This window comes from Erpetoichthys calabaricus, chromosome 3, assembly GCF_900747795.2.
Source record: "Erpetoichthys calabaricus chromosome 3, fErpCal1.3, whole genome shotgun sequence".
In the NCBI taxonomy this organism is placed as follows: domain Eukaryota; kingdom Metazoa; phylum Chordata; class Cladistia; order Polypteriformes; family Polypteridae; genus Erpetoichthys; species Erpetoichthys calabaricus.
This window is the reverse complement of record NC_041396.2, coordinates 19,404,710-19,429,163: the sequence shown is the minus strand read 5'-3', so window position 1 is coordinate 19,429,163 and position 24,454 is coordinate 19,404,710. Positions and strand designations below refer to the sequence as shown.

The window sequence follows — 24,454 nt, the reverse complement described above, 5'->3', positions numbered from 1 at the left end:
CCGTCCAGATTTTAAGTTGTTATTTGTCACTTTTGACCCCTTTTTTCTTGTCACAATAATGCGTTCAAGTTGAAACGACACACCGAAGGTGGGGCTGTGGGTGAGTCTAGGGGAGGGACCAAAAAAAAGTTTAAATGTATCAAGTGATTTCCTATTGGCTGTCTTGGCTGTCAGCAGAGCAACGCATTTTTAAAGTTGGTGACCCAGACTATAAAAGCGAACTCGCGCCAACAGTCTTCACAGTGCTGTGTTGGCGGAGACCCGTTGCGCGTCTGTAGTCAACGTAGCGTCCTGTAAGAAGACTGTAAGGACTAGAAAAGTCTCCTCAAAGTGAAAATAAAAAGTTCCTCGTCTCTTTGTTTTACCGCTAGTCACAATGGTGAGTATCGCGCACATTTTAGTCCTAGTCGGGTGTAGCGGAAAGCGAAGGAGGCACGCGCGAAGTTTTCAGGCGTGTAAAGAGCGCCAAGACGCGGAGTGCAGCCTAGCTGTCTGCCGGGGAATTGTAAAATGAATGAAGTAGGAAGTTCAGCAGTAGGAATAACCCAAGAGGACAGGCGGAACAGAAACGGGAGCTTTTCGCGTTTACCGGAATGGGCTGAAAATTTAATCGCGTGAAGATCAGTGCCTATTTTTTTTTTTTAGCCGAGGTAAATTCAGTCAGCCTGAAATAAAGCCTCACGTGGCGGCAGAATGTTGGGAGAAGATGGGTTAGTTTAAAGAATCGAGTGTGTGTGGCGATCGCATGCGATGTATTGTCTCCCCGCGAGCACTCGTTTAAATCGCCAAATCGACGCTTCGGTAATCTCTTGGTATTTTGGCGGAAGCGAATGGATTTGTACCTAACAGACGGGCAGATACATGGATTAATCACTTTGGTATTAGAAAAGGAAGGTCGATTTACAATGTGCTCTTGCTTATTTATTGCGTAGAAAAATGTTTTTAGGTTTCTTTGTCTCATTTAGCCGGTTGCACGTGTGCGCCCTCTGCGTACAGAAAGTAAAATGCCGGGGCCGGGGGGTTGACTGGCATACGGATATTCAGTTGTGAAAATGGCTGTTTCTGAGCGATCCTTCTAACATGTGTCGTGAGTGTAAGATAATGCGAGTCTGCCACTAGCAATCCTCTCCGCCATCGCCTAAGTGCTTGGCTCTCAAATGAGTTATAAGGATTGGCGTTTGATCCCAGAAGAGGGAGGAGTCGAACTCGGCTGCGCGATGGGTGTGCTGCAGCACTTTAAACTCCCAATTCGAATTCTTTCATCCGCCCATCCATTTTCTTGTTCAGTTTATCTGGGGCATGGACATGGAACAGTTAGAGCCTATCGCAGCAGGAACAATACCCGGACAGGACGAACACATGCTCTTTTAAGTCTTTAATAAGCGCGTTTTCATGCCCTGCGGTTTTCGGCTTTCAAATGATTTTTTTTTTTGCAGATTTTAGTTAGTCTCGATGTTTGACGAGTTTTTTTTTTATATATTTTTCTTACTTGTGTGCTTCAGTTATTTACATTTTAAACCCAGAAGGCCCCACTCAGGAAACACTGACAGCTTGCAAACTGCCCTCTACCGATGAAATCGGGTTATATCGACGTGGAATGCTCTGCTATATAGGGGTTCTGAGTTTGGTTCCTGTGCCTGTTTTCATTATGGAGTTTGTACGTTCTTTCGGAATGGATTTTCCCCAGAATACCATGCTTTTCTTGCTGCTTAAATTGACAAGTCAGAGCTGGGAGTGTGCGTGAGTGATCCTTGTAGTGAGCTGGTGGCTTCTTCAGGACTGTTCTGCCTGCTTGGGCTTGAAGCTGTAGATTTAAGCACTGGCCAACAGCTTTTCTGAACTGGATTCAGCTGGTTTAGGAATGATTGTTATGGCGAAAGGGGGGGGGGGGTCCCCTCCGCTTTTTTTTTTTTTTTTGGGAAAGGGGCGTTGCATTCAGATGGTGAAATCGAATCTGCTTTCAAAGGGGTGGCTCTGTAAGATTGAGGGTGTGTAAAGCTGAATCTCACAGCAAGTCCTTAGATAATGAAGAGAGCACATTCAAGAAATGGCTTAGCGTGAAGACTGCTGTGGTTCTAAAACCGGAATCTGTTTCCCACTAAATTGAGGTGGTGGTCCTTTAATGGTATTGTTACTTCTATAGGTTGTGAGTTTGGTTTTTGGCCCATTACAACTTACATGTTTTCCCTGTGGCTGCAGGGGCCTTTCTTTCTAGAGATGAGTATGTTAGGTTAACTGACATCAAAATGGTTAGTTCTTGTGTCATACTGCTATACGAGGGGGGACCCAAAAAATAACCGGAAATAAATAACCTGACAACAACAAAATTCCGGTAATTTTTGGGTCCCCCCTCGTATGCAATCTCCTGTCCTGTGTTGAAGCTGCTTTGTTTGACAGTGGTTGAGGTAAGGGTGGGGCGGCACGGTGGCGCAGTGGGTAGCGCTGCTGCCTCGCAGTTGGGAGACCTGGGGACTCGGGTTCGCTTCCTGGGTCCTCCCTGCGTGGAGTTTGCATGTTCTCCCCGTGTCTGTGTGAGTTTCCTCCCACAGTCCAAAGGCATGCAGGTTAGGTGGATTGGCGATTCTAAATTGGCCCTAGTGTGTGCTTGGTGTGTTTGTGTGTGTCCTGTAGTGGGTTGGCACCCTGCCCGGGATTGGTTCCTGCCTTGTGCCCTGTGTTGGCTTGGATTGTCTCCAGCAGACCCCCGTGACCCTGTGTTCGGATTCAGAGGGTTGGAAAATGGATGGATGGATGAGGTAAGGGTGGTGCTCACTTGCATCATACTCACTTTTGTGTCCTGTTAATTCTGGGTTATCCTTGGCAAGAAAAGATTCCCTTACTACTCCAATGAATCCTTAATTTGCTGATGTGAAGGTGATCAAAATCATGTTTTCACTCTGAAGGGCACACCCTCCAAGAATCGAACTTACTCTTTTTTCAGTTTTACTGGATAGGTGAATTTAAATATTTTAATTTGACCTTCTGAGTTGCGTATGTCCGCAATCGCCAGAACTGACATTTAGCTCAATGGGAGCAATGCTGAGTTTCCTTAGCTGTTGGGGTAAAGTATTCCCATGAGTAATGCCAACATTTTTTTTTTTTTTTTTCCTGCATATTTTCATTATCTGCCTTCCTAGGAAATGTGACCTGTCCTGCAGTGAAGTCCTTGAGCTCCTTAATTTTCAATGCCTATTGTGTTTATAGGTCTTTACTACGATCTTCAATGCGAGTCCTCACTCCCTAGCACCGTACCACTTGGGCCGTGTCCAAAGAAGAAAGTGTACTTTTGTTATCTTTTGTCTGCTCTTGAACACACAGCTGTATTTAATGTACCAAACTGGTGCAGATGATTGAAGTAGTTTTTAAAGATCTAGCTTATCCTAATGATATGACACTTTGTTAACCTAGAAAGATTGATAGTGCCTCCAGAAGCCTACTAATGACTGATGCTCATTTGTCTGTTAGTAGTTTGAATAGTGTCATTCTGCAGTAAGACTGTTATATTACCTGATAGTTAACATTCAGATATGCATTATACAGATTTGCTTTTCATGCTGTATTTATATAATTTATCATAGTGCATTTGTGAAGCATGTAGTGCTTGTGGTTTATGCACCATTGCATGCATATCTATATGCTTTTCACAAAACCTGGATTTTCTGTGCACACACTGACGGTGACAAGTTCACTGAGAAAGCAGAGCTCAGAACACTTATGGCCAATGATGCACATAACAAGCCTAAACAAATGGCTCCTATTAAATGCAGTCATTATTTTTCCCCCATCCCACCCCTGCTCATGAAGGAATATTTCAGAGAAAACTTGTCTTGTGAAATGTGACAATAGGCAAATAAAAATACCATGATATGTGAGCATAAGTAAATGTGTCATATGAGATGTGACATTGCTTTATTTTTGTTTTTTTATTCTAGTGATGCTGCACACGTTACAACATTCTTTGAAATGAGAATTCATTTCCACCTATCAAAGTTGAGCAGGTGGGCTCTAGAAAATGTTGTTTTGATTGAACTGTTGTGTGAGCTACAGCAGGGGTGTCAAACTCCGGTCCTGGAGGGCTGCAATGGCTGCAGGTTTTCACTCTAACTACCTTCTTCATTATTGACCTGTTTTTGATGCTAATTAACTTCTTTTTCTTTAGTTTTAAGTAACTCAACTCAGACCCCTTAGTTCTATTTCCTTAATTAGCAGCCAAACAATGAGACACAAAACAAGCAAACAGGTGATCAACTAACCACATTATCTGAACATAAAGAAAGGTGAGGGTCTCGGTAAGGTTGATCTCTCAGGTCAATAATCAGAAAAAGAAAATCAACAATTTGGGAAATGTCTGCTGTAGCAGAATGAGAGTAGCAGCAAGCCGTGGAATTAAGTAACGGTTTTAATTAACAGCAAGAATTGGCTTCTCATTAAGAAACTGGTTGGAGTTTGAAACCCCAGTTTAGCTGGTCATCTGTTGGCTCGTTTCACATCTCATTTGTTTGGCTGCCATTTAATAAAGAAAATAATCAATTTAGAGGCGCAAATCCTTAAAGACCTGGCTATTAAAATGAATGGAAAAGGAGTTAATTAAGCAGTGAAAACTGGTCACTGATTAGGAAAACGGTTAGAATGAAAACCTGCGTCCCTTCAGGCTGCCAGCAAGTCATGTGCTTCAAGTTATGCCTGCGTGTCAGTGGTGGATGTGAGGGCAAGAAAAAAAGTTGCCTGGGTCTGGCATGTAAAGTGGCTACTTTCATTGAAGAAGCTGTGAATCATCCTCATCATCACTTTACTAATGATTCACCAACAAAAAGAAAGTACTTGCTGGAACATACCAACCGAACTTTGACAGGTGAAAGTGACGGCTTTCTTTTCAAGGCATATTTCATGTTATGTGCAGAGTCACTGAAATAATTAAATAAGGAAACAAAATAAATAGACAAGCAACAAATTGTGTTGTCATTTATTTATGCTTGCATATTTTGTTTATTGTAACATAATACTTTGTCTTATTTGCATATTTACTTTTGTTTGAAATATTCCTGAATACCCATCATTGCTGCTATTTGTTCCCACAGGCAAGGACATACAGTGTTGCAGGAGCAAGTGGTCAAGAAATAACATGGAAATAAATTTGACCTTTTTTGCTTTCATTATAGCAAGAATGTGACGCGAGTGACCTACATGCGTGTGTACATACCATTTACACTATTTTAGGCTTTGTCAAGTCCGATGGCGTATAAGATGCAAACTACAGGTTGGCTAAATGAGCAGAGCTTAAACTTGAAAGGTGCTTTCATGGCTTTGTTTACTGTGATGGATGCTTAACACGTACAGTATAAAATGGCAAGACGTTCCAACTTCCAGTTCTGGAATGGGATCGGGGCAGTCATTTTGGGTACTGAGGAACTAAAACTAAATTAGTTTTTAGCACAATTGTAGACTGAGCAGTAAGGTGCAGAGAATCTGATCAAGTATGCATTGTGTAAGGGCATTGTAAGGAACGAAGGCTTGTTCATTTTACAAATGACCACGTGAGCTAGCTAAACAAACTACAAAAGGCAGATTGTGAAAGTGATGTGCAAAAACATCTGGAGTATACTACAATAAAGTGTCTGGAGTAGCATGGTGCCAAAATTATTGTGAGGTAAAACAAACTCATGTTCTTTTACATTCAGATGTCCGTTTTTGGTTTTAAGACTTTTGAATATATTTGAATTATATTTGAATGGTGACATTTTATCTGGTAGTTCCCTTTTCAGAGTGCATCACATTATCTACAAATGCAGAAGTCCACGTCATTAATTTGTCAAGGATTGGTCATCCCATCTTGTTTAGCTTGTGTACTAACTGAACAATGCTTTTTAAGTCCTAAAGGATCAAAGGCGATGCTTGCCCAATGCCAAAGTGTAAAACTTAATTATTTTTAAAAATCATGCCAGTCCATGTTCATTATCTTTGCTTTCCTTTGTAAGGATAAGACAGAAGCAGAGCAAATTTCTCTTCTAGATGTAGTGTGGATTCTTCAGACTACATAATTTATTTGCACTGCAGTTTTGAAAACCGTTCACATTCAGGAGTTTGCTTACTTGCTTATGAAATGTTGATGTTGCATAAATTAGTGGATATAACTCAAAGCTAGACTTTATTTTAAAAAAATATATATAAATTGGAGTAAACGATAATGCATAAAAGCAAACACTGAAAAGTTGTTTTTGAACTTTGCTAATCTGGCATGAGTTTATATTCTTTACATGCGTCTCATTGTACTCTAATAGCCTTACCTACAGTAGGGGCCAATGGATTCAGTTTTCACTGAAGCGAAAATTGCAGAATTTGCACATGGAAAAGTTTCTGTATAAGCTGTTACGCAGAATTACAAGTTTTCTCCTATTTTTCAATATTTAATTGACAAACCATTTTTTATACATCTTAAAATGACTCAAGTCATCCAATCTTGTTGCATGTGAAAGTAGGGTAGATTTAGTAGTTAAGTGTATCAAATTGCACTTTGCAAGTCAGGCATGTGGAAAGCAGATGACTGTTTTGTTCGAGTTCCTTCAGCTGGCTGACGCTTTGACATGTTCCCTTTCTGAAACCTCCGAGCCATCGAAAAAGTGAGAAATTTGACACTGACAAACTTATGGCTGAGTAGTGTTGTGGCAGGTACTGTAAATCGGGTAGTCCATTATTCTGCAAAGCCTGCCAACACCTCATTGATTAGACCTGGAACGATACAATGACCACCTTAAGTCTCGCACATCTCTTGGAAATCATGAACGGAGGGTTAGCCCAATTCTGCAGCACTTCAAACTACAGTCACAAGTACATTTAAGATTATTTCAGACACAAGTATTTTGTTTGGTCCTTGTGATCATTTTTAAGATACCTATTGGTTTATCCCTTATCATAAAGGTATCATTTCCTGGACAAAATATGGTCCAAGACTGGACTTTTTTCCTGAAAAAAGCTTGACATCTTGCATAACTAGATGTCAAGCCGTATATCCTACATTATGGAATTCCTCATACCACAGAATTATAAGGTGCCAGAAAACTTCAGATTGTTTGGAAGCAGTTCTTATTAACCCAACTGGAGCCTTCGGTCCCTACTACAGCTGCTCACTGGAAAATGTAGAATTTTGTTAACAAGATCTAGGCTAGTGCTTAACCTCGAGCTGGTCCAGCTTAATTTAAAAAGTTGTGTAGAAACTTTATTAGGAAGTTGTTGAGGTTACAGTAGCAATCATGCAACACAGAAGTGGTACATAACCCTTAGGATCTTTTTATTTTTAAAGAGGAAAAAATGCTTGTACTCTTTTAGAGCTGAAGCAAGCATTTTTCAGTTTGGTTTAAGTAAACTCATTTTAGAAATGTTCTGCTGCTTTCATATGCTATTGGGGAAATCGTTTCCCAGTGAGAAATTCCACACGCATACAGTGCCAATGGGACAACCCAGAGAACAATTGAGCTATTACGCAGCACTAACCTCTCACCCATTTCATTCTGAAGGGAAAAAAAAATAGGTCAGCCAGAAATTACATTTTGTAAGCATGTGGGTGTGTTGCTTTTTATTTAGGGGAAATTTTTACAGCTGATCTTTAATTGCTTTTTGTGTGTATTGAGGCACAAATCAACCACAATCTTGGCACTGCTTTCAAAAGACTGATTGGAAAGTTACATACTTGGAACAGAGTGGGAAGGCGAGACGTTAAAAGGAGCAACTTCAAATTCTGATAGCACATGGAAGTGACATTACATCCACATTGCTAAAGGGGTTATTACTTGTCTGGCTGAGTCTTTGCAGACCTTGAAATATGCCATTGGTTACATTTCTTGTGCTCCAATTGAAGATAACAGGGAGGGGAAGTGACTTGCTCAAAGTCAGTGTCAGTAGTGGAATTTGAACAGACAAACTCGAGGTGAAGTCCAAAGCCACACTGCCCACCTGTGTGCTTATGGCAGAAGATAACCGTTGTGGCATATCTGACATCCTCCGCATTAACCATTCAAATGTTTGCCTCTTTTTTTGGTCTCAATCAATGTCTTTATGTTGTAACATTTTACTTATTTTGCCAAAACATACCTGGAAATGTAATAAAGTAAAATCCAAAGGTAATTGGTTGCCCCTTTGTGCTTGGAAAGCACCCGTTTGTTTAATGATATAACATATAGACGAATAGCATTTAGAGTTATCACATAAATTATGGTTCTGTTTATGTGATTCTGTTTTTTACTAAGCCTGCACATATAGGACCCTTGGTATTCTGGTTAACAATTTACTCTTTCAAGAATAAACTTGGCAGCGGATCTGGAATTGGGTAGTAAAACTAGTTTTTATTGCAAACATCTGATCTTGGCAGACTGCTACCATCTACAAACTTGCATCTTGGCTGCAATGTCCAAGAGTAAAAATGCTTTGGAGAACAGTATAATCACATTTTTTGGCTTTTTGTTCCGACGTTTGTTCCACAACTCGCTTGCCAGTGTCGTAAATCTAGAGAGGAGTTCAGACTCTGCCAAAAGTAAAGACTACTGTATATTCAATAAATGGCAAGGTGGAATGGCTGAGATGTTTAGCTATTATCTTACCAAAATAACACCATTGTTACAGATCAGTTCTTTGGAACTGACCACAAAGTCTTCATGTTTTCTTTTCACGTTCCACTACACCCCTAAAAGGTTTATGTACTTTTCACAAATATTATTTAGCGACATTTCAAATTCAATACTAATCCATGTCATCTCCCTGGTCTTCTGTACACGTACACAAGCAGCTTATGGGCTTCTGAATGCTTTGACAAAAGTCTGTAGGCAGTTACTCGCTAAACTCAAGAATGTCTTGTGCCAACGAATGACTCCTTTGTCATTCCCAACTTCTTCCTGCATAATTGTCTCCAGTACTCCGCATACTGCACACTATTTGACCATTTTTAGACATGTTTGTGCAGTCACACATTGAAGTAAACCATTGGCCCCCTACTAACCACATAAATGAGTGTAAATTTCAGCTTCTTTAACATATATTCTGCCTGTAGTACTGTAGGAATTTTACTACAGTAAATATTGCTTCAAGTTACTTAAAACGTAATTGGACTACATGCCTATTTTTAACGTGTTAAAGCTGCTGCTTGTGATTGTTAATTGAGTTTAGCACTATATTCAGCTTATTAACATAAATCTAGCAGTTTCTGAAATATTGAGACATAGAATTTTATACTGGAGAAGGAATGATGCAATCATCTTAACATTTACATCAGGAAATTTAATTTTGTGGATGCTTCTACCAGTGGCTGCTTGAAAGCATGTGCAAAGCAAATGTGAGCAGGCTGACAGAGTGCAGCAGATATCTACAGACTACGCAATCCTTAACAGTGACTGGGTATTCATAGAGAAATCTACCTCTGTTAACCGGGTTCTTACAATTGGAATAAGGATTTACGTGGCATTTTAGAGACCAGGTTTCTGTGAATACGTGTTTTTGAGGCGCATGTAAATGTGTCGTGTCTTCTGCTTCTTGCAACTTTTTAGTCAGCATCTGCAGATGGCAGGTTACCGGCTGCTCAGTAAGCACAAGACTGGCAACCTGCAGCAGGTTTCTTGCTGTAGGTGGAGTTAAAGAATGGACTGACCAAGGGACAATACCTTTTGTACCAAGCCAATTTAGTGTTTGAAAAACTCTGCTGCAAAAGCAGTTGAGAATTAAACTTCATTTAAAAGCAGTAAAACAGTAGTGTAGTCTGTGCCATGTGCCTTTTTTACTTCCTTCAGCCCACATTGTCTACTTTAATTTACCTTTACAGTGACGCCGGTCCCCAACAAGCATGTGTATGAGCAACAAACTAAATATAGACAGCTAAAGTGGGCAGTATACAGAAGGTTTAGTGGTTAAACATACTTTTCCTAGATCACAATTAAGAAAAAAATAATTTATATTTTCATAGTCTGAAACACAATCTTATTGTATAGGTGGTTACCTACCAGGTAACGCATGTGGTTGGTGTGCAAGTCGGCAAACATCCGCCACGCCCTCATAATGTGTGTGTGTGTACTTGGTGTCTCAAACTCCACAAAGAGCCATGGCATGGTTTGGGGCAGCCACCCATATATTTGGTTTCCTGGCTGCAAATTGAGGCTTAAATGCTGTGCACAAAACCGAGTCCAAAACAGAACTTGGGGGAAAAAGTGGAGGCTTTTAAAGGGGAAGACAGGAAGTGAGGTCAAAGGGGTCGGGCTCATGAGGGTCTTCAACCATAAGCTTGAGCCCGGACGTGACATCACAGGGGCCAGAGCTGGCAAGGTCTTTTTCCATAGGCTTGGACCCGGACGTGACATCAAGAGGGCCAGGTGGAATCTCCCGTGAATGGTCTGCAGGAAAAGGAGAGAGAGTCAGTGCACTCTGTCACATCCTGGTCTGATTCGGAATTGCCGTCACTCAAGCCCTTTAGCTGCCTCCCATGCGCACATGTGTGACAATGGACTTGTGAAAACCCAGACTAATCGTGCTCTGATTTGTTTGTGCTTATTATGTAGCCTTTCCTCATTACAACATCCCATTCCCTGATTGGTCACCCTTCATTGAAGAAAAATCATATTCCAACATTGCAGTTGCTTTACATGGTGCTTGTTACTTGCATGCATCCAAATGCAATTTGTACGGTTTGTATGCTGCATACATGTGCAAAAGGCAAATGTTCACCTACACCAGGTGCGTATGCATAAATGGAAAAAATCTCTGAAGGGATGGAAGTGCTGTAGGACGTACTGTAATCTGAAAACTGTAACGGTTCGTACAAATGTCATTTGGTTTTTAAATATGGTAGTATGGATGGAAATATTTCACAAACAATATGAAAACATTGGCATGGATGAAGATCATTATTAAATTGTTTTTAAATAAAAAAAAACAAACTTATTGGTGTTTATGCAGAGTTGCTGGGGACTGGAGCCTATCCTTAAACTATGTCGGTCCATCATATTGCCTACGCTTGTGCACACACAGCAGCCAATTTCAAGTTGCCATTTAACATAACTGGCACATCTTTGGAGGAGGTTTAAGAATTCTCTAACATGGTTACATTGTGCACACTTTGCCAGGCTCACCAGTTTAAGGCAGGAGAGCCAACCACTGTGTCACCCTCCATTGGTCATGTTTACTCACAATCGTAAGCAGCTTGCTTCACATTGCAACAGCTACTTAATGGTTTTTCACCTTACATGGTAGTGAAGATGACCCAAAATACAGGTGTGCTTGAGAACATCCAAAGTTAGTGTGCTGATGACAGAATTGAAGATCTTGAATATTTGGAACAATGTCCAGAGTAGTGTAATTAAAATCATAACCATGCTTTTTTTGAAATCTAGCATTCAAGGGAACCTCTCTGACACTACTGGGCACAAGTTGGGAACCAACAAAAATGAGATGTTGGGATATCTGTTTTACAGCAACTAAATGAGCCTAATATGCTGAACTGTCTTGTTTCTAAATTGTTTCCAAAGAGTTTAGTAACAGTATATGAAAGAAATAATGTTTAGAAACACAAATCTGACTGGTGCCTCTGATTCCATCTCTCTGCAGCGTGAGTGCATATCGATCCACGTTGGTCAAGCTGGTGTACAGATTGGCAATGCCTGTTGGGAACTTTATTGCCTGGAGCATGGAATCCAGCCCGATGGCAATATGCCCAGTGACAAAACCATTGGTGGTGGAGACGACTCCTTTAATACTTTCTTCAGTGAAACTGGCTCAGGGAAGCATGTCCCAAGGGCAGTTTTTGTAGATCTGGAGCCTGCAGTAATTGGTAAGAAACCAAAGATCTTCAATGTGGGGGGAGTGCTGGTACAGTGGTGTGTTTTTTTTATTAAGAAACTCCATTTTCACTGTACTTAAGCATCTTGGGGAAATTTCAGTCTTCAGTGTGGTCTGTTTTTCTTTATAAAGTAGAAAGCATCTTCTGCTGCTCCTCTAAAATTAACATTTAATTTGCTGATCATGTGAATAGGTTATGGTGATGGTTTTTAATTTTATCTACCAATGTTAGATGAAGTAAGGTCTGGCACATATCGTCAGCTGTTCCACCCTGAGCAGCTTATCACAGGCAAGGAAGATGCAGCTAACAACTATGCCCGTGGCCACTACACTGTGGGGAAGGAAATCATTGACCTGGTGCTGGAGCGAGTTCGCAAACTGGTAAGTTGTGGCAAAGGAAATGGTCATTTTCCATAGCTTAACATTTTTTTGCTTAGTAAATGGTATGACGGAGTTCTGAATTGAGCTCCTTGTGCCTTTCTTTGTCATGTTTAGGAATGGTTTTGATCAGGTTTTTTTAGGGCTAGTCAGATTCCATGTTCCTAGAATTAGCCAAATCAGATTTGTTTTCTTTATCCTTTTAATTGTGTTTGTTTATTTTTATACACTAAGCTTGTGTTTAACCAGCCATCTAGATGTTAAATTGGTATTTTTACAATTAAACTGCAGACCACAGATGTGTTACTTGTTCTGTTTGTTAACAAAACGAAATGTAGTGGTAATAAAATACTGTAAATCCCCTTAAAACATACTTGTAAGCTAATAAATCATGTACTTGATATTTATTCATAATACTTGTGCCGTAAAAGAGAAATGCTCGTCAAAATTACAAGTCTCAGTTCTGATAAGCATTTTAGTCTTGTTTCTTCTTGATAAACAAGTTTACATAGGGCGGAGTGGTGGCTCTGAGGCTAGGGATCTGCACTGGCAATCGGAAGGTTGCCGGTTCAAATCCCGTAAATGCCAAAAGGGACTCTGCTCTGTTGGGCCCTTAAGCAAGGCCCTTAACCTGCAATTGCTAAGCGCTTTGAGTAGTGAGAAAAGCGCTATATAAATGCAAAAAATTATTATTATTATTATTACACAAACTCTAAACACTTGGCTGTTAAGCAATCAAGCGTTTACTAAGCAGCAAGAGAAACTTCTTTGTTGTTTTTGTAAATGTGAGCTGCTTATTAAACACAAGTTTGCTCACTATCCACACTCTGAACCCCTTTCTGCCAGAGGAGGGTTTTATTTATTCCCCCTTCTCCCCATCTTAAGCTTCAGCTGGACAACATGTACCTCTGCTGTTCCCCTCCATGCACCAGATGACTCGGATAACTTCTCAGTTTATTACTGCATTTTTTTTATTGTGAAAGGCAACATTCCTCTCTTTTAAAGTTTGACCGCCCCTTCACCATTTACAGGAAGTGAAATGATTGGGTAGCTTCTCAGCCAATAGCGTCCCTTGTATGAAATCAACGGGGCAAACCAACTGAAGAAGCATGTACCAGAAATAAAAAGAGCCATTGTCCGCAGAAATACGCGAACCAGCGAAAAATCCGCAATGTACATTTAGATATGCTTACGTATAAAATCCGCAATAGAGTGAGGCCGCGAAAGTCGCTGCGATATAGCGAGGGATTACTGTATCCCGTATTTTGTGTACCACAGCAGCAGTGAGGAAAAGAAAGGGCAAAGATTGCTTCTGAAGTCTTCATACCGGTTAACCCTTTGAACTGCCCCACCTTGGTGATGCAGCATCTTATTGGCTAATTAGATTGCTAAATGTGACATGGACAGGGTTCAGCAAATCTGATATGCCCAACAACTGGAAGTTGCATAGTGTGACATCAGCTTAACACAGACACACACTCTCACCTTGATCAATTTAGTTAATCTAAAATGCATTTTTGCCATGGAAGATCCTGATGAAAAATGCATTTGGATAATTGTGCAGTACTCGCGTAAATGAAAGAGGACAGGATTCAAATTTAGGATACTGGATCTGTGCAGCATCTAACCACAGATGCCACCATACTACCTGTGTTTAGAACCACTTTTTTGGAATTAATTTGAATAATCTTATTTGAAACGGGTCAGGAAACAACCGAGTAAGATGTTGAATCAAACAGTTCTAGAACTTTCTGACTTGGCACCATATAAACTTGATTCAGGGATTTCAGTTTTGTTGAAAGTTCAGGACTTGCATTTAGAATGCAAGTTCTGCTTTCCCTTTCCAAGTCTTTTCAAATGCAGAGTAACCCTAAAGCCAGATTGAGTCTGATCAAAGAACTAGAAAGTTAGATCCTATTGTTCTTACTTCCCCTTTAGCACTGCTTCTCATCCTCCCCTTTCTGCCCATTTGTTTTGCTGAAGTGTTTTACTTGCTGCCTGTTTTGAGGCAGATATGAATAGAATAGCTTCTAATGTTTCAGATGTGGTCCCACCTTATGAAAAGGATAAGCAGGGAGATCAACTAGTAAGGTATTCAGCTGGACTTACAGTATCTTAAATGTGGTGTTCTGCTTGTTCTCTTCTCATTGGCTGTTAATATCCCCTTGTATTTTTCAGTCTGATCAATGCACTGGTCTTCAAGGATTCTTAATCTTCCACAGCTTTGGTGGGGGCACTGGCTCTGGTTTCACTTCACTACTCATGGAGCGCCTCTCAGTTGATTATGGGAAGAAGTCCAAGCTGGAGTTTGCAATCTACCCTGCACCACAAGTGTCCACTGCTGTGGTTGAGCCATACAACTCGATCCTGACCACCCACACCACCTTAGAGCATTCTGACTGTGCTTTTATGGTCGACAATGAAGCCATTTATGACATCTGTCGCCGAAACTTGGACATTGAGCGGCCAACATACACCAACTTAAATCGTCTCATTGGGCAAATTGTGTCCTCCATCACTGCCTCTCTTCGATTTGATGGTGCCCTGAATGTGGACCTCACAGAGTTCCAGACCAACTTGGTACCATATCCCCGCATCCACTTCCCCCTGGTCACCTACTCTCCTATCATTTCAGCTGAAAAAGCTTACCATGAGCAGCTGTCGGTATCTGAAATCACCAATGCATGCTTTGAGCCTTCCAACCAGATGGTAAAGTGTGACCCACGACATGGTAAATACATGGCCTGCTGCATGCTGTATCGAGGGGATGTGGTGCCTAAGGATGTCAATGCTGCAATTGCTGCCATCAAAACCAAGCGGACAATCCAGTTTGTAGACTGGTGCCCAACTGGCTTCAAGGTAAGTTCTTTGGTCTGAAACAAACTAAATGTACACCGTACCTGTGAGACAACAAAATCCCACCAGATTAAAATGTGGTTAGTGTAGAGTTGAAGAGATGGCCAATTATGATGTCTAATCAGTGTGCTGTGATAAGACTTAAAGCTATACTTGTGTATGTATCATCCATCCATCCATTTTCCAACCCACTGAATCCGAACACAGGGTCATGGGGGGTCTGCTAGAGCCAATCCCAGCCAACACAGGGCGCAAGGCAGGGAACCAATCCTGGGCAGGACGCCAGCCCACCGCATGTATGTATCGTGATATGTTTCAAATAAGGGTGCACGCTGCTCTGGTTTAGGCTAATGCTGTTTGAGTGTTTGTTTTTTGAACACCTTCCTCAACACACTTATGACCATGTCAGTTCACTAAACTTCACACCTTTATAGGGCAGCAGTAATATTTAAAGTGGGGATATTGCTCGAAATTGAGGCTTCTGTCCAAAGTACTGTCTTCTTTGAAATCTATCAAAAGTTAATGTGATCCAAAAGTGTGACGTATAGCACACACAATGGGGCTGACATAATGGAAAATGCATAGGTGGACCACAGTTGGCTAATTTTGGCCTAAATATCGTAAGTAGGAAACTTAAGTTGCAGTTAATGAAATGTTACTTCTTTTAATTCAAGAAGATGAAGTCTATCATTATGGATGAAGGCTTTGAGAAGGACTGCAAGTAAATGGAAGTGTTTAGAGAGATAATAATTTTCATCATCCCCTTCTGGAAAAATTCAAAATGCACTTCTTTTAGCAATTTTATTTTTCCACTTTTTACATAATCTCAGCAAGTTGGGGGCATTCACTATGAACTCCTCCGATTTACCAGTCGTGTAGTTTGAGACTTGGTCTTGGTATTGCAGTGCCCAAGAAAGCCTGATAACTTAAGTTCATTCATGGCAAGTAAGCTCTTCAGGCATCACTCGGGTATCCTAAGGTGGGCAGTAGAACCCTTGAGGCCCCATGATATTACAGTATTTCCTGTGATCTGCACTAATAAACTTCACTTACAATGGCGCCTTGACCAGCAGTCGTGTAGTGTGACATACACAGCAACTCGGACCAACTAGCCTGCAATTCACCTTGACAGCCATGGGGGTGGGCTTCTGTGTGCATGAGAGCAGGCAACCATTGAGTGCCACCTGGGAGCACCATACATATGATGCAGGTACGAGAAATAAGGAACATGGGTGTTTTGGACATGACCAACAGAATAGAAACTAGTCTGTCAGTTTTTTACGTATTTGGACAAAATGTAAAGAAAAGGGCAGAGATCCCTGCACAACTAATCGTGTCTATACAGCCATCCTGCAGGGCACCAACTCTTTTAGGCAGCATAGTACTGGCTGTCTAACCAAGGAGTGAAAGCGCAATATGAAACTGTACTGGAAAGTCGTCAGTCATTTAATTTGACATGCCCTGCAATATTTACAAAATGGAAGTATGTCGGACTGTGTGACTAGAGCAGCAATTACTGCAGTTGCCAAGTTTGAAATCATCTTGGATTAAATTTCCTGTAATGTGACATTGGCTTATATTGGAGGGTTTTCATAGTCCCCTTCTGCTCCAGTTGGTGACCCATAAAGCATACAAGTAATGTCAAACCAATGTGGGGTGCCATGCATAAAGCCTAACATGTAACACTAGATTAATGCAGTTAGTTCAGGTCGTCTTCATTCATTTAACTGTATAATTTACAGTAATCCCTCGCTACTTCGCGGTTCACTTTTCGCGGATTCACGACTTCGCGGGTTTTTAAATATACAGTGGAACCTCGGTTCACAAATGCACACTCGGTATACGAATAGCCGTGCTGCTGAGAGAGAGAGAGAGAGCGCCAGAGTGCGCGTACAGCTGAGAGGAAAGGGGGGAGGGGGGGTCTGAGTGCTGCTGAGAGAGAGAGAGAGAGAGGGCCAGAGTGCGCGTGCAGCTGAGAGCGAGCGAGCCTGTTTCTTTTCAATAAAGTCAGGCGTTAGGCAAGTGTCATCATTTTTACTGCGCAGCATATTCATCACCATCATCACGTCATATATAGCTACGTGTACTTCGCTATACAGTAAGTGTAAGCTTATCTACCGATTTCATATTGCTTAGCAGTTGTCCCTGTTATTAACAGAGTAAAGGGTGGGTTGTAAACAATACAGGGAGGGTTTAAAAACGTCCAAATACACGTTAAATAAATAAATATGGTGTCCCTACTTCGCGGAAATTCAGTTATCGCGGTCGGCCTTGGAACCTATCTCCCGCGATAAGTGAGGGATTACTGTACTTACATTTACATCTTCAGTTTTTTTTTATAATATTCCATCCTCACCTAGGTGTGTTTTTACTTTTTAAGATGTTATTAGGGAGGGTGTGGTGAATTTCCAAGGAAGTAGAAATAAAGACTACATCCACAATATATATATTTTTTTTAACTGACCGTCTGTTCTTGCCTTTTGTGCAATCTGCCCTGGTGTTTACCCCCTAAAAATGGAGAGTTTTGAAAATGCTGTCCAGAATTGTAGACTTTGGGATTGGAGTCTGTTTTGAGATTCGTTTGTGGCCCTTCAGTAATTGGATCTGGCTCATTATAGCGTCTCCTTGTGGCTTCACGACATTCCAACACGGAGGAGGTCCCGTTTTCCGTGATGGTTGTGTATGCATCTACACTGAGTTTTTGTACAGCTTGAACGCTGCATACATGCACAAAAGGCAAATTTACTGCTTGCTACAATTTTGCAATAAATTCAGTGGACAAGTAGCATCACCATCTCTTAAAGGATTTTTCCAATGCCCAATATTGCCTGTTATACCTGCATTGTTATCACTCTTTAATTTAGATAGATTTAAATTTTTTTAGATAGATACTTTATTAATCCCAAGGGGAAATTCACATACTCCAGCAGCAGCATACTGGTACAAAAAACAATATTGAAGAGTAATAAAAATGCAGGTATAACAGTTAATAACTTTGTATAATGTTAACGTTTGCCCCCCCCCAGGTGGAATTGAAGAGTCGCATAGTTTGGGTGAGGAACGATCTCCTCAGTCTGTCAGTGGAGCAGGACAGTGACAGCAGTCTGTCGCTGAAGCTGCTCCTCTGTCTGGAGATGATCCTGTTCAGTGGATTCTCCATGATTGACAGGAGTCTGCTCAGCGCCTGTCGCTCTGCCACGGATGTCAAACTGTTCAGCTTCGTGCCTACAATAGAGCCTGCCTTCCTTACCAGTTTGTCCAGGCGTGAGGCGTCCCTCTTCTTTATGCTGCCTCCCCAGCACACCACTGCGTAGAAGAGGGCGCTCGCCACAACCGTCTGATAGAACATCTGCAGCATCTTATAGCAGATGTTGAAGGACGCCAGCCTTCTAAGGAAGTGTGTGTCCGTCCTTGGTCACCTTTCGTCTCCTCCCAGGAGCTTTGTCCTGCTCCCACTCCTGACTCAAGCTCCCAGACTGTGGGAAGGCAGCCCTTTTTATTCCCACCTGGATGTGCTCCAGGTGTCTGATGTCCTTCTGGCAGCACTTCCTGGTGTGGCAGAAGTGCTGCCCTTTGCAGCAGAAGCACTCCGGGCATCCCTGGCAGTTTCTTCCACCATCTTGCCAAGTGTGGCAGAAGTAACTATTTCCGGGTTCTACGAGGCTTAAGGCGCCCCCTGGCAGTGGCCACGGGTCCCAATGAATTGAAATGTCTTTCCTCCTCTCTCGTGGTCCTCTCCTGCTCCAGGGCAGTTGCCCCCTCATGACCCGGAAGACATGCAGGTCACCTTTCAGTCCTTCTAGGCGTCCCGGCTGGGTCAGAACCCCAGCTATCTGTGACACTATCTTATCTGTGTGGTGTGTTCTTTTGCCCCCCTCTCGGTTATTTTAATGTGGCTGGAGACTTTTGTCAACAATATGAAAACACTGATGTGGATGGAAATAGTTCTTGGTTAAAAAGCACAGTTTAAATTGTAACGTTGTGTGGATGTAGCCAAAGACATTTCAAAATGTAATGGGGATTTGTGACAATAACTACCTTTGTAATGAAACTGCTTATAGTGGAAATTCCTGTGAACAATCGCTAAGCATGAAGTGGTAATCCACAGCCATCCTAGTTTTCACTCCAAAATGCCAAGTGGAACTGACTTCTCTCTGATCGACCCCAAAAACTGGCATAGCTGAAGCACTTGGTCTATTTTGAAATGAGAGCAAAGATCAGACACCATGGGCACAGCTCTCTTGGAATAACCTGCTAAAATAAGTTCTCTCTTCAGGAAAACCTCTTCAGCTTAAAGAGTTAAAACATTAGAATTTACATTAGATGGACACTGGAGCTCAACAACTTTGGCAAACCGAGAGAAATCACTAAGCATTCTGCCCTCCTCTTCAGCTGGCAGGACACCACTAGTGCCTTCATGGGGTCTCCTTGGGTTAGTTTTTTGTCGTTCTGCTCATATTACATCTATGGAGGTGGCACATACTATACTATATAGTTAGACAACCATTCCAACTTGGCTTGTTTGTTTACTTTAATACAAATGTTTTTTACGTCTTAGAAATGGCATTAACTTATCGGACCCCCACCGCCCAACATGTTACATTCTAGTTGTTTTCGTATGTCACAATTGCCAAATGCTGATCTCCTTGCTAGACAGATTGCAAGCCAACCTTCCAGCACAGCGGTGCCTGTGTGCCCTTCCACCCCTCAAAATCTGGCCAGTAGGGTTCGGAGGTAAGGAATGCCACCCTCCGTCTCAGCCTGAGATATGACACCAGGCAGACAAACTGCTCTTTTTTGTTAGCGGGGGTCTAACCTACACATTCCTTATTCCTTGTTGCCCCATTTTGTACACTACCCCCTGGATGAGCATTTTATTGGTGGTCAGCTCTCATTCACACAGAGCCCACCCCTAGGACTTAAAACCTGTTTGATTCAGTCTGGGTGAGTTGATGGGTATGTCAGACTACACGACCGAGCTTCACGGGTGTGTGCCTCCAACTTTGCTAAGACTTCGTAAATGAAGTCTACAAGTCGGGTCCCCCATGGTGATGTGGCCTCAAGTCACAGAAATCCCTGGCCATTTTCTTTTAATGTACTGGTTTCTTTTCTCCTCCTCACTTTTGCTAATCTCTTGGTGTCTCACTTCTCTGACTCTCCCACAACAGGTTGGCATCAACTATCAGCCACCAACTGTCGTTCCAGGTGGCGACCTTGCAAAGGTCCAGCGTGCAGTTTGCATGTTAAGTAATACCACTGCCATTGCGGAGGCCTGGGCTCGTCTGGACCACAAATTTGACCTGATGTATGCCAAGAGAGCCTTCGTGCACTGGTATGTGGGTGAGGGCATGGAAGAAGGGGAGTTTTCTGAGGCAAGGGAGGACCTGGCTGCTCTGGAGAAGGACTATGAAGAGGTCGGCACAGATTCAGTGGAAGGGGAGGATGAAGGCGAGGAATATTAAATGAGAAATCTGTCAGAATCCACCACCGTCTATTACGGTTAGAACACGGAGGATGAGGAAGAGTGTATTGTACACTGCCAGCTGTCATTCTTAATTTTTTTTTGTGTGTTCAGTCTGTTTTCATTTCTGTGTTGTCTAATAAATCTGGGTTGAAACACCATTTTATTTAGAATTATACTGTCTGGTGTTATGGTCACTTGGCTACATCAAAAAATGTAAATGACCTGACGTGTCTACATACTAGAGCTGTCTTGAAACGGTGCTATGCGAATTTAAATCGTAAATCCGGAGGTGGGGTGGGGGGCGCAACTTCAATTTTATTGTAATTGAACTGTTATTTGTTTTACCCCACCCTAATTTCGCCTTTTACTCCAGAATAGATTTTTCTACCGTTCTGCTTTTGGGTTAACTAGCGTAACATCAGATTTTAAACACTTGTTCAGTACCCGGTTTATACTTCACACGACGCATGCTCCAGTGGATGCTACGCAAGCGCTGTACTGTCCGTACTTGACCGCGTACTTTGCGTAACACTGGAAGATTCCACCAGGTGGCAGCGTGAGATATCATCACGGTCAGAACAGGTTCGACTTAGCTGTGTTGTGAATTGCCTGAAACACCCATTAAATTCCGATGACATCCTGTTGAAACATCTCTGAAAAGGATGTTTAATGATCAAGTCCACCATTCCAGCTAGCATTGGGCACGAGGCAGAAACAATCCCTGGACGGGACATCGGCTCATCGCAAGGTAAGTACAAGTACTCGCATACACTAACGTCATTTTACCGTCACCAAATCCCCAAAACTTCACGGAGCTCACTGGAAACTCATCAGGAAAACATGTAAACTCCTGGCAGGGAACACCAGCGACGTGACTCCCTTGCGAGACTACCAGCGCTACTGCTCTGCCACCCCCATGTATGTTGTTATTAGTAGTATCCATATTACTAACCGAGAATGGTAAACCGGATGGCGTGGACACAGGTACACGGCGATGGGACCATGAGACGTTCTGCGCAGGCGCGTACAGCGCGTATCTCATAAACCGCACGCGAAGTATCCACCGCGCACGAAGGAGTCACTGCCCAAAAACGAAAGAGCTCAACTGACGAGAATGACAAATGAAGCAACAACGCGCCCATAACTAACGACTACCGACAGCTACACAAAAAAGAACTCTGCGCAGCAGCCCAGATTCAAACGGAAGAGGCTACGGAGGCCTCACGGGTCCCTAAATTACGGAAGGCGCAGGCGTCAGCGCCATATTGTGAGTGGCACTACTGCGGAGTGAAGTTAGGAATAATGTGCTGCTTGGGTCGACTAATATATTTCAGGATACCCAACGCCGGGGGTAGGCGAGCAGGGGGCGGAGCCCCCTTGTTCATTATTTAAACGAAATTGACGATGTATCTGTAAAATGTAACATACTTTAATGCATTTCATCATGAAAGTGATGTCGAGTATAAATCTAAGGATTCTAATTGTGCAGAGAGTTGGAATTTCATACATTTAATGTGTTCCGTGTGGTGATCTGTTGCTACTGTCAGTTCAGTAGGAAGCACATAGCGGTTAACAATTGCGTCGGTTTTAAGATGACGTTTACGACGGTCTATGTTAATCCATCCATCCATTTTCCAAACCGCTGAATCCGAACACAGGGTCACGGGGGTCTGCTGGAGCCAATCCCAGCTAGCACAGGGCACAAGGCAGGAACCAATCCCGGGCAGGGTGCCAACCCACCGCAGGGTCTATGTTAATGATAAAGTAAACTACGAGGTTAAAGTGGACATTTCCAGATCAAAGCCGAAATTTCCACTTTAATCACAAAATACACCTTTTTTTTCTCTGTGGTTCAGATACAGCGCTGTATATTATGAATTATTTGCAACTGTTGTGAATTTGCAAAAAAAAAAAAAAAAAGACGGCAGAGAAGATAGTAGATAGATAGATAGATAGATACTTTATTAATCCCAATGGGAAATTCACATTCTTCAGCAGCAGCATACTGATACAATAAATAATATTAAATTAAAGAAAGATAATAATACAGGTGAAAAAAAAAAAAAAAAAACAGAATATGTATGTGAGACTTTTAAAATGTGTCATGTCATTACGATCGAGAATAAGCGACGCCTGATTATAAAAGCACCACGAATGCATTTGTATGCCGGCATTCTGTTTCACCACATCGAACCATTCATCAAACATCGAAGTGCGCACATCGATCCTGGAGGATCTATATAGCGGTTTTCTGTCACACGTAGATAATAAACAGAGACTCTGACGTCACATTCCGCCTTGATCACACTGCGCCCCCGACTTTTTGCTGGTTCTGCGCACGCGTGGCGTTAACTTCTGAGAGCCTGCTCAGAGGACGCGTCAAATGAACGCTGGGAACGTGTGGCAGCCATGATGTGTGCGCGTGCGCGTTCTGAGCGTGACGTATAAACGAGCCCTATAGAGCGTCACTTTGGTCCTGATCAGGTTTCATTTCACTCTGGAACATGAGACCCCCGGTTTGATGTTTCATATTAAACCCGATATGCGTTCATTGTAGCAAACAAAAGCTGGTTTCCTTCTGCGGTAAACATAATGGGGAAATAAATGCCATTTTTATCAAATAACCGCTTTAAAATTGCCATTTTAAAAAGCATTTTCAACAACGGTGAAACATACTAAGCCACGTCAACCAGCCTGTCCATTTGGAGGCTGTTAGCTTGACACTATTTATAACACATTTTATTTCTGTAGCAGATTTTCATCCAAAGGATGTAGCTCAAAGATGTCAAAGAAAAAGTTGTAAGAAATGAAACATAAGTGAATAAATAAAGTAAATAAAAAAATAAATCCATACCATCTTATAAAACGGACATAATTGTTATATAGTGTAGAATAGCATGATGTGAGTGTCTAGTGAGAAGACAGATGGCATGGAGGACAGAAACAAAAACATTCCAGTTAAGTTTGAGAGAAAAATAAAATCAACTGGGGGGCCAACAGACCGCCAGCCCTGGCCTTCTACCTAACATCAATGTGCCGAAATAATGTCTCATTGTTATCGGGTTTAATCAGAGAGGATTCGACACAGTGGGCCTCGTGGACAGCTGGGGCACCTGCCGCCATCACGGGTGCCTGTGCAGGACTTTGATCAGGTGGTGGTGGCACTAAGAGCTGGAAAAGTAAAGACTGCAAATCCCTGAATTAATTCTATAGACTGAGGCTTAAGAGTATACAGCTAAGTGTACAGGCAAATTTAAATTCGGCTTTAGACGTCTTTTTAATGCTTCACCATGTTGACCTGGCGTATTTCAATTGGTTGAAGTTTACCAGATTTTTGGTGCATAACAGCAGGACGTCACCTCACCACTTCTGCAGAGGTCGGCTCTTTGAATATTATAAGCAGACCACCACTAGAACTAAGGGTACGATTTGGAGTGTGGAGGGACAGGTAATCCAAAACCGAAGAAGGAAGGGGCAAAGAATATTTAAGGCTTTATACACCATTAGCGGTATTTTTAAAGTCCATTTTAAACGACACAGGTAAGAAATGCAACTATGCTCAAACTTGAGATAAATGGGTAAAGAAAAATAAATATTAAGGGTACACACGTTATTTTAGCTGAATCACGTTTAGTTTAATTCTTTATGTTACTCTTTGACTGCCAGCGTGGCACTCGACTGGCGCTGCACTCTACAAACTTGTCAAATCGAGCTGCTCTACACACTTGATTTAACTTTAATATAGAGAAGCGTGTGTGTGTATATATATATATATATATATATATATATATATACAGTACATATATATTATATTCCACATTACTAACCGAGAATGGTAAACCGGATGGACGCAGGGACATCCGGCCATGGGCCGTGGACGCAAAAGACGTACTGCGCAGCCGCGACCACAGAAAAAAGGAGTCAGACGCCGGCGACGCACGAAACCCA

At 42.0% G+C, this 24,454-nt stretch overlaps 1 protein-coding gene across 1 annotated transcript; it reads left to right on the top strand.

Moving 5' to 3' along the window:
• The first annotated feature begins 217 nt into the window (after positions 1-217).
• LOC114647783 (tubulin alpha-8 chain) lies at positions 218-20,676 on the top strand. Its single transcript, XM_028796417.2, has 5 exons — positions 218-379; positions 11,578-11,800; positions 12,041-12,189; positions 14,365-15,045; positions 20,211-20,676. The coding sequence occupies exons 1-5, from the start codon at positions 377-379 to the stop codon at positions 20,502-20,504; spliced, it is 1,350 nt and encodes a 449-aa protein (XP_028652250.1). The 5' UTR covers positions 218-376; the 3' UTR covers positions 20,505-20,676.
• Positions 20,677-24,454: the final 3,778 nt, after the last annotated feature.

Bases quoted from the DNA above. Each gene is read 5' to 3' on its own strand.
- LOC114647783 (XM_028796417.2), top strand. The intron at 11,801-12,040 runs GTAAGAAACCAA...TACCAATGTTAG, and splicing joins TCTGGAGCCTGCAGTAATTG to ATGAAGTAAGGTCTGGCACA. The intron at 12,190-14,364 runs GTAAGTTGTGGC...TGTATTTTTCAG, and splicing joins TGGAGCGAGTTCGCAAACTG to TCTGATCAATGCACTGGTCT.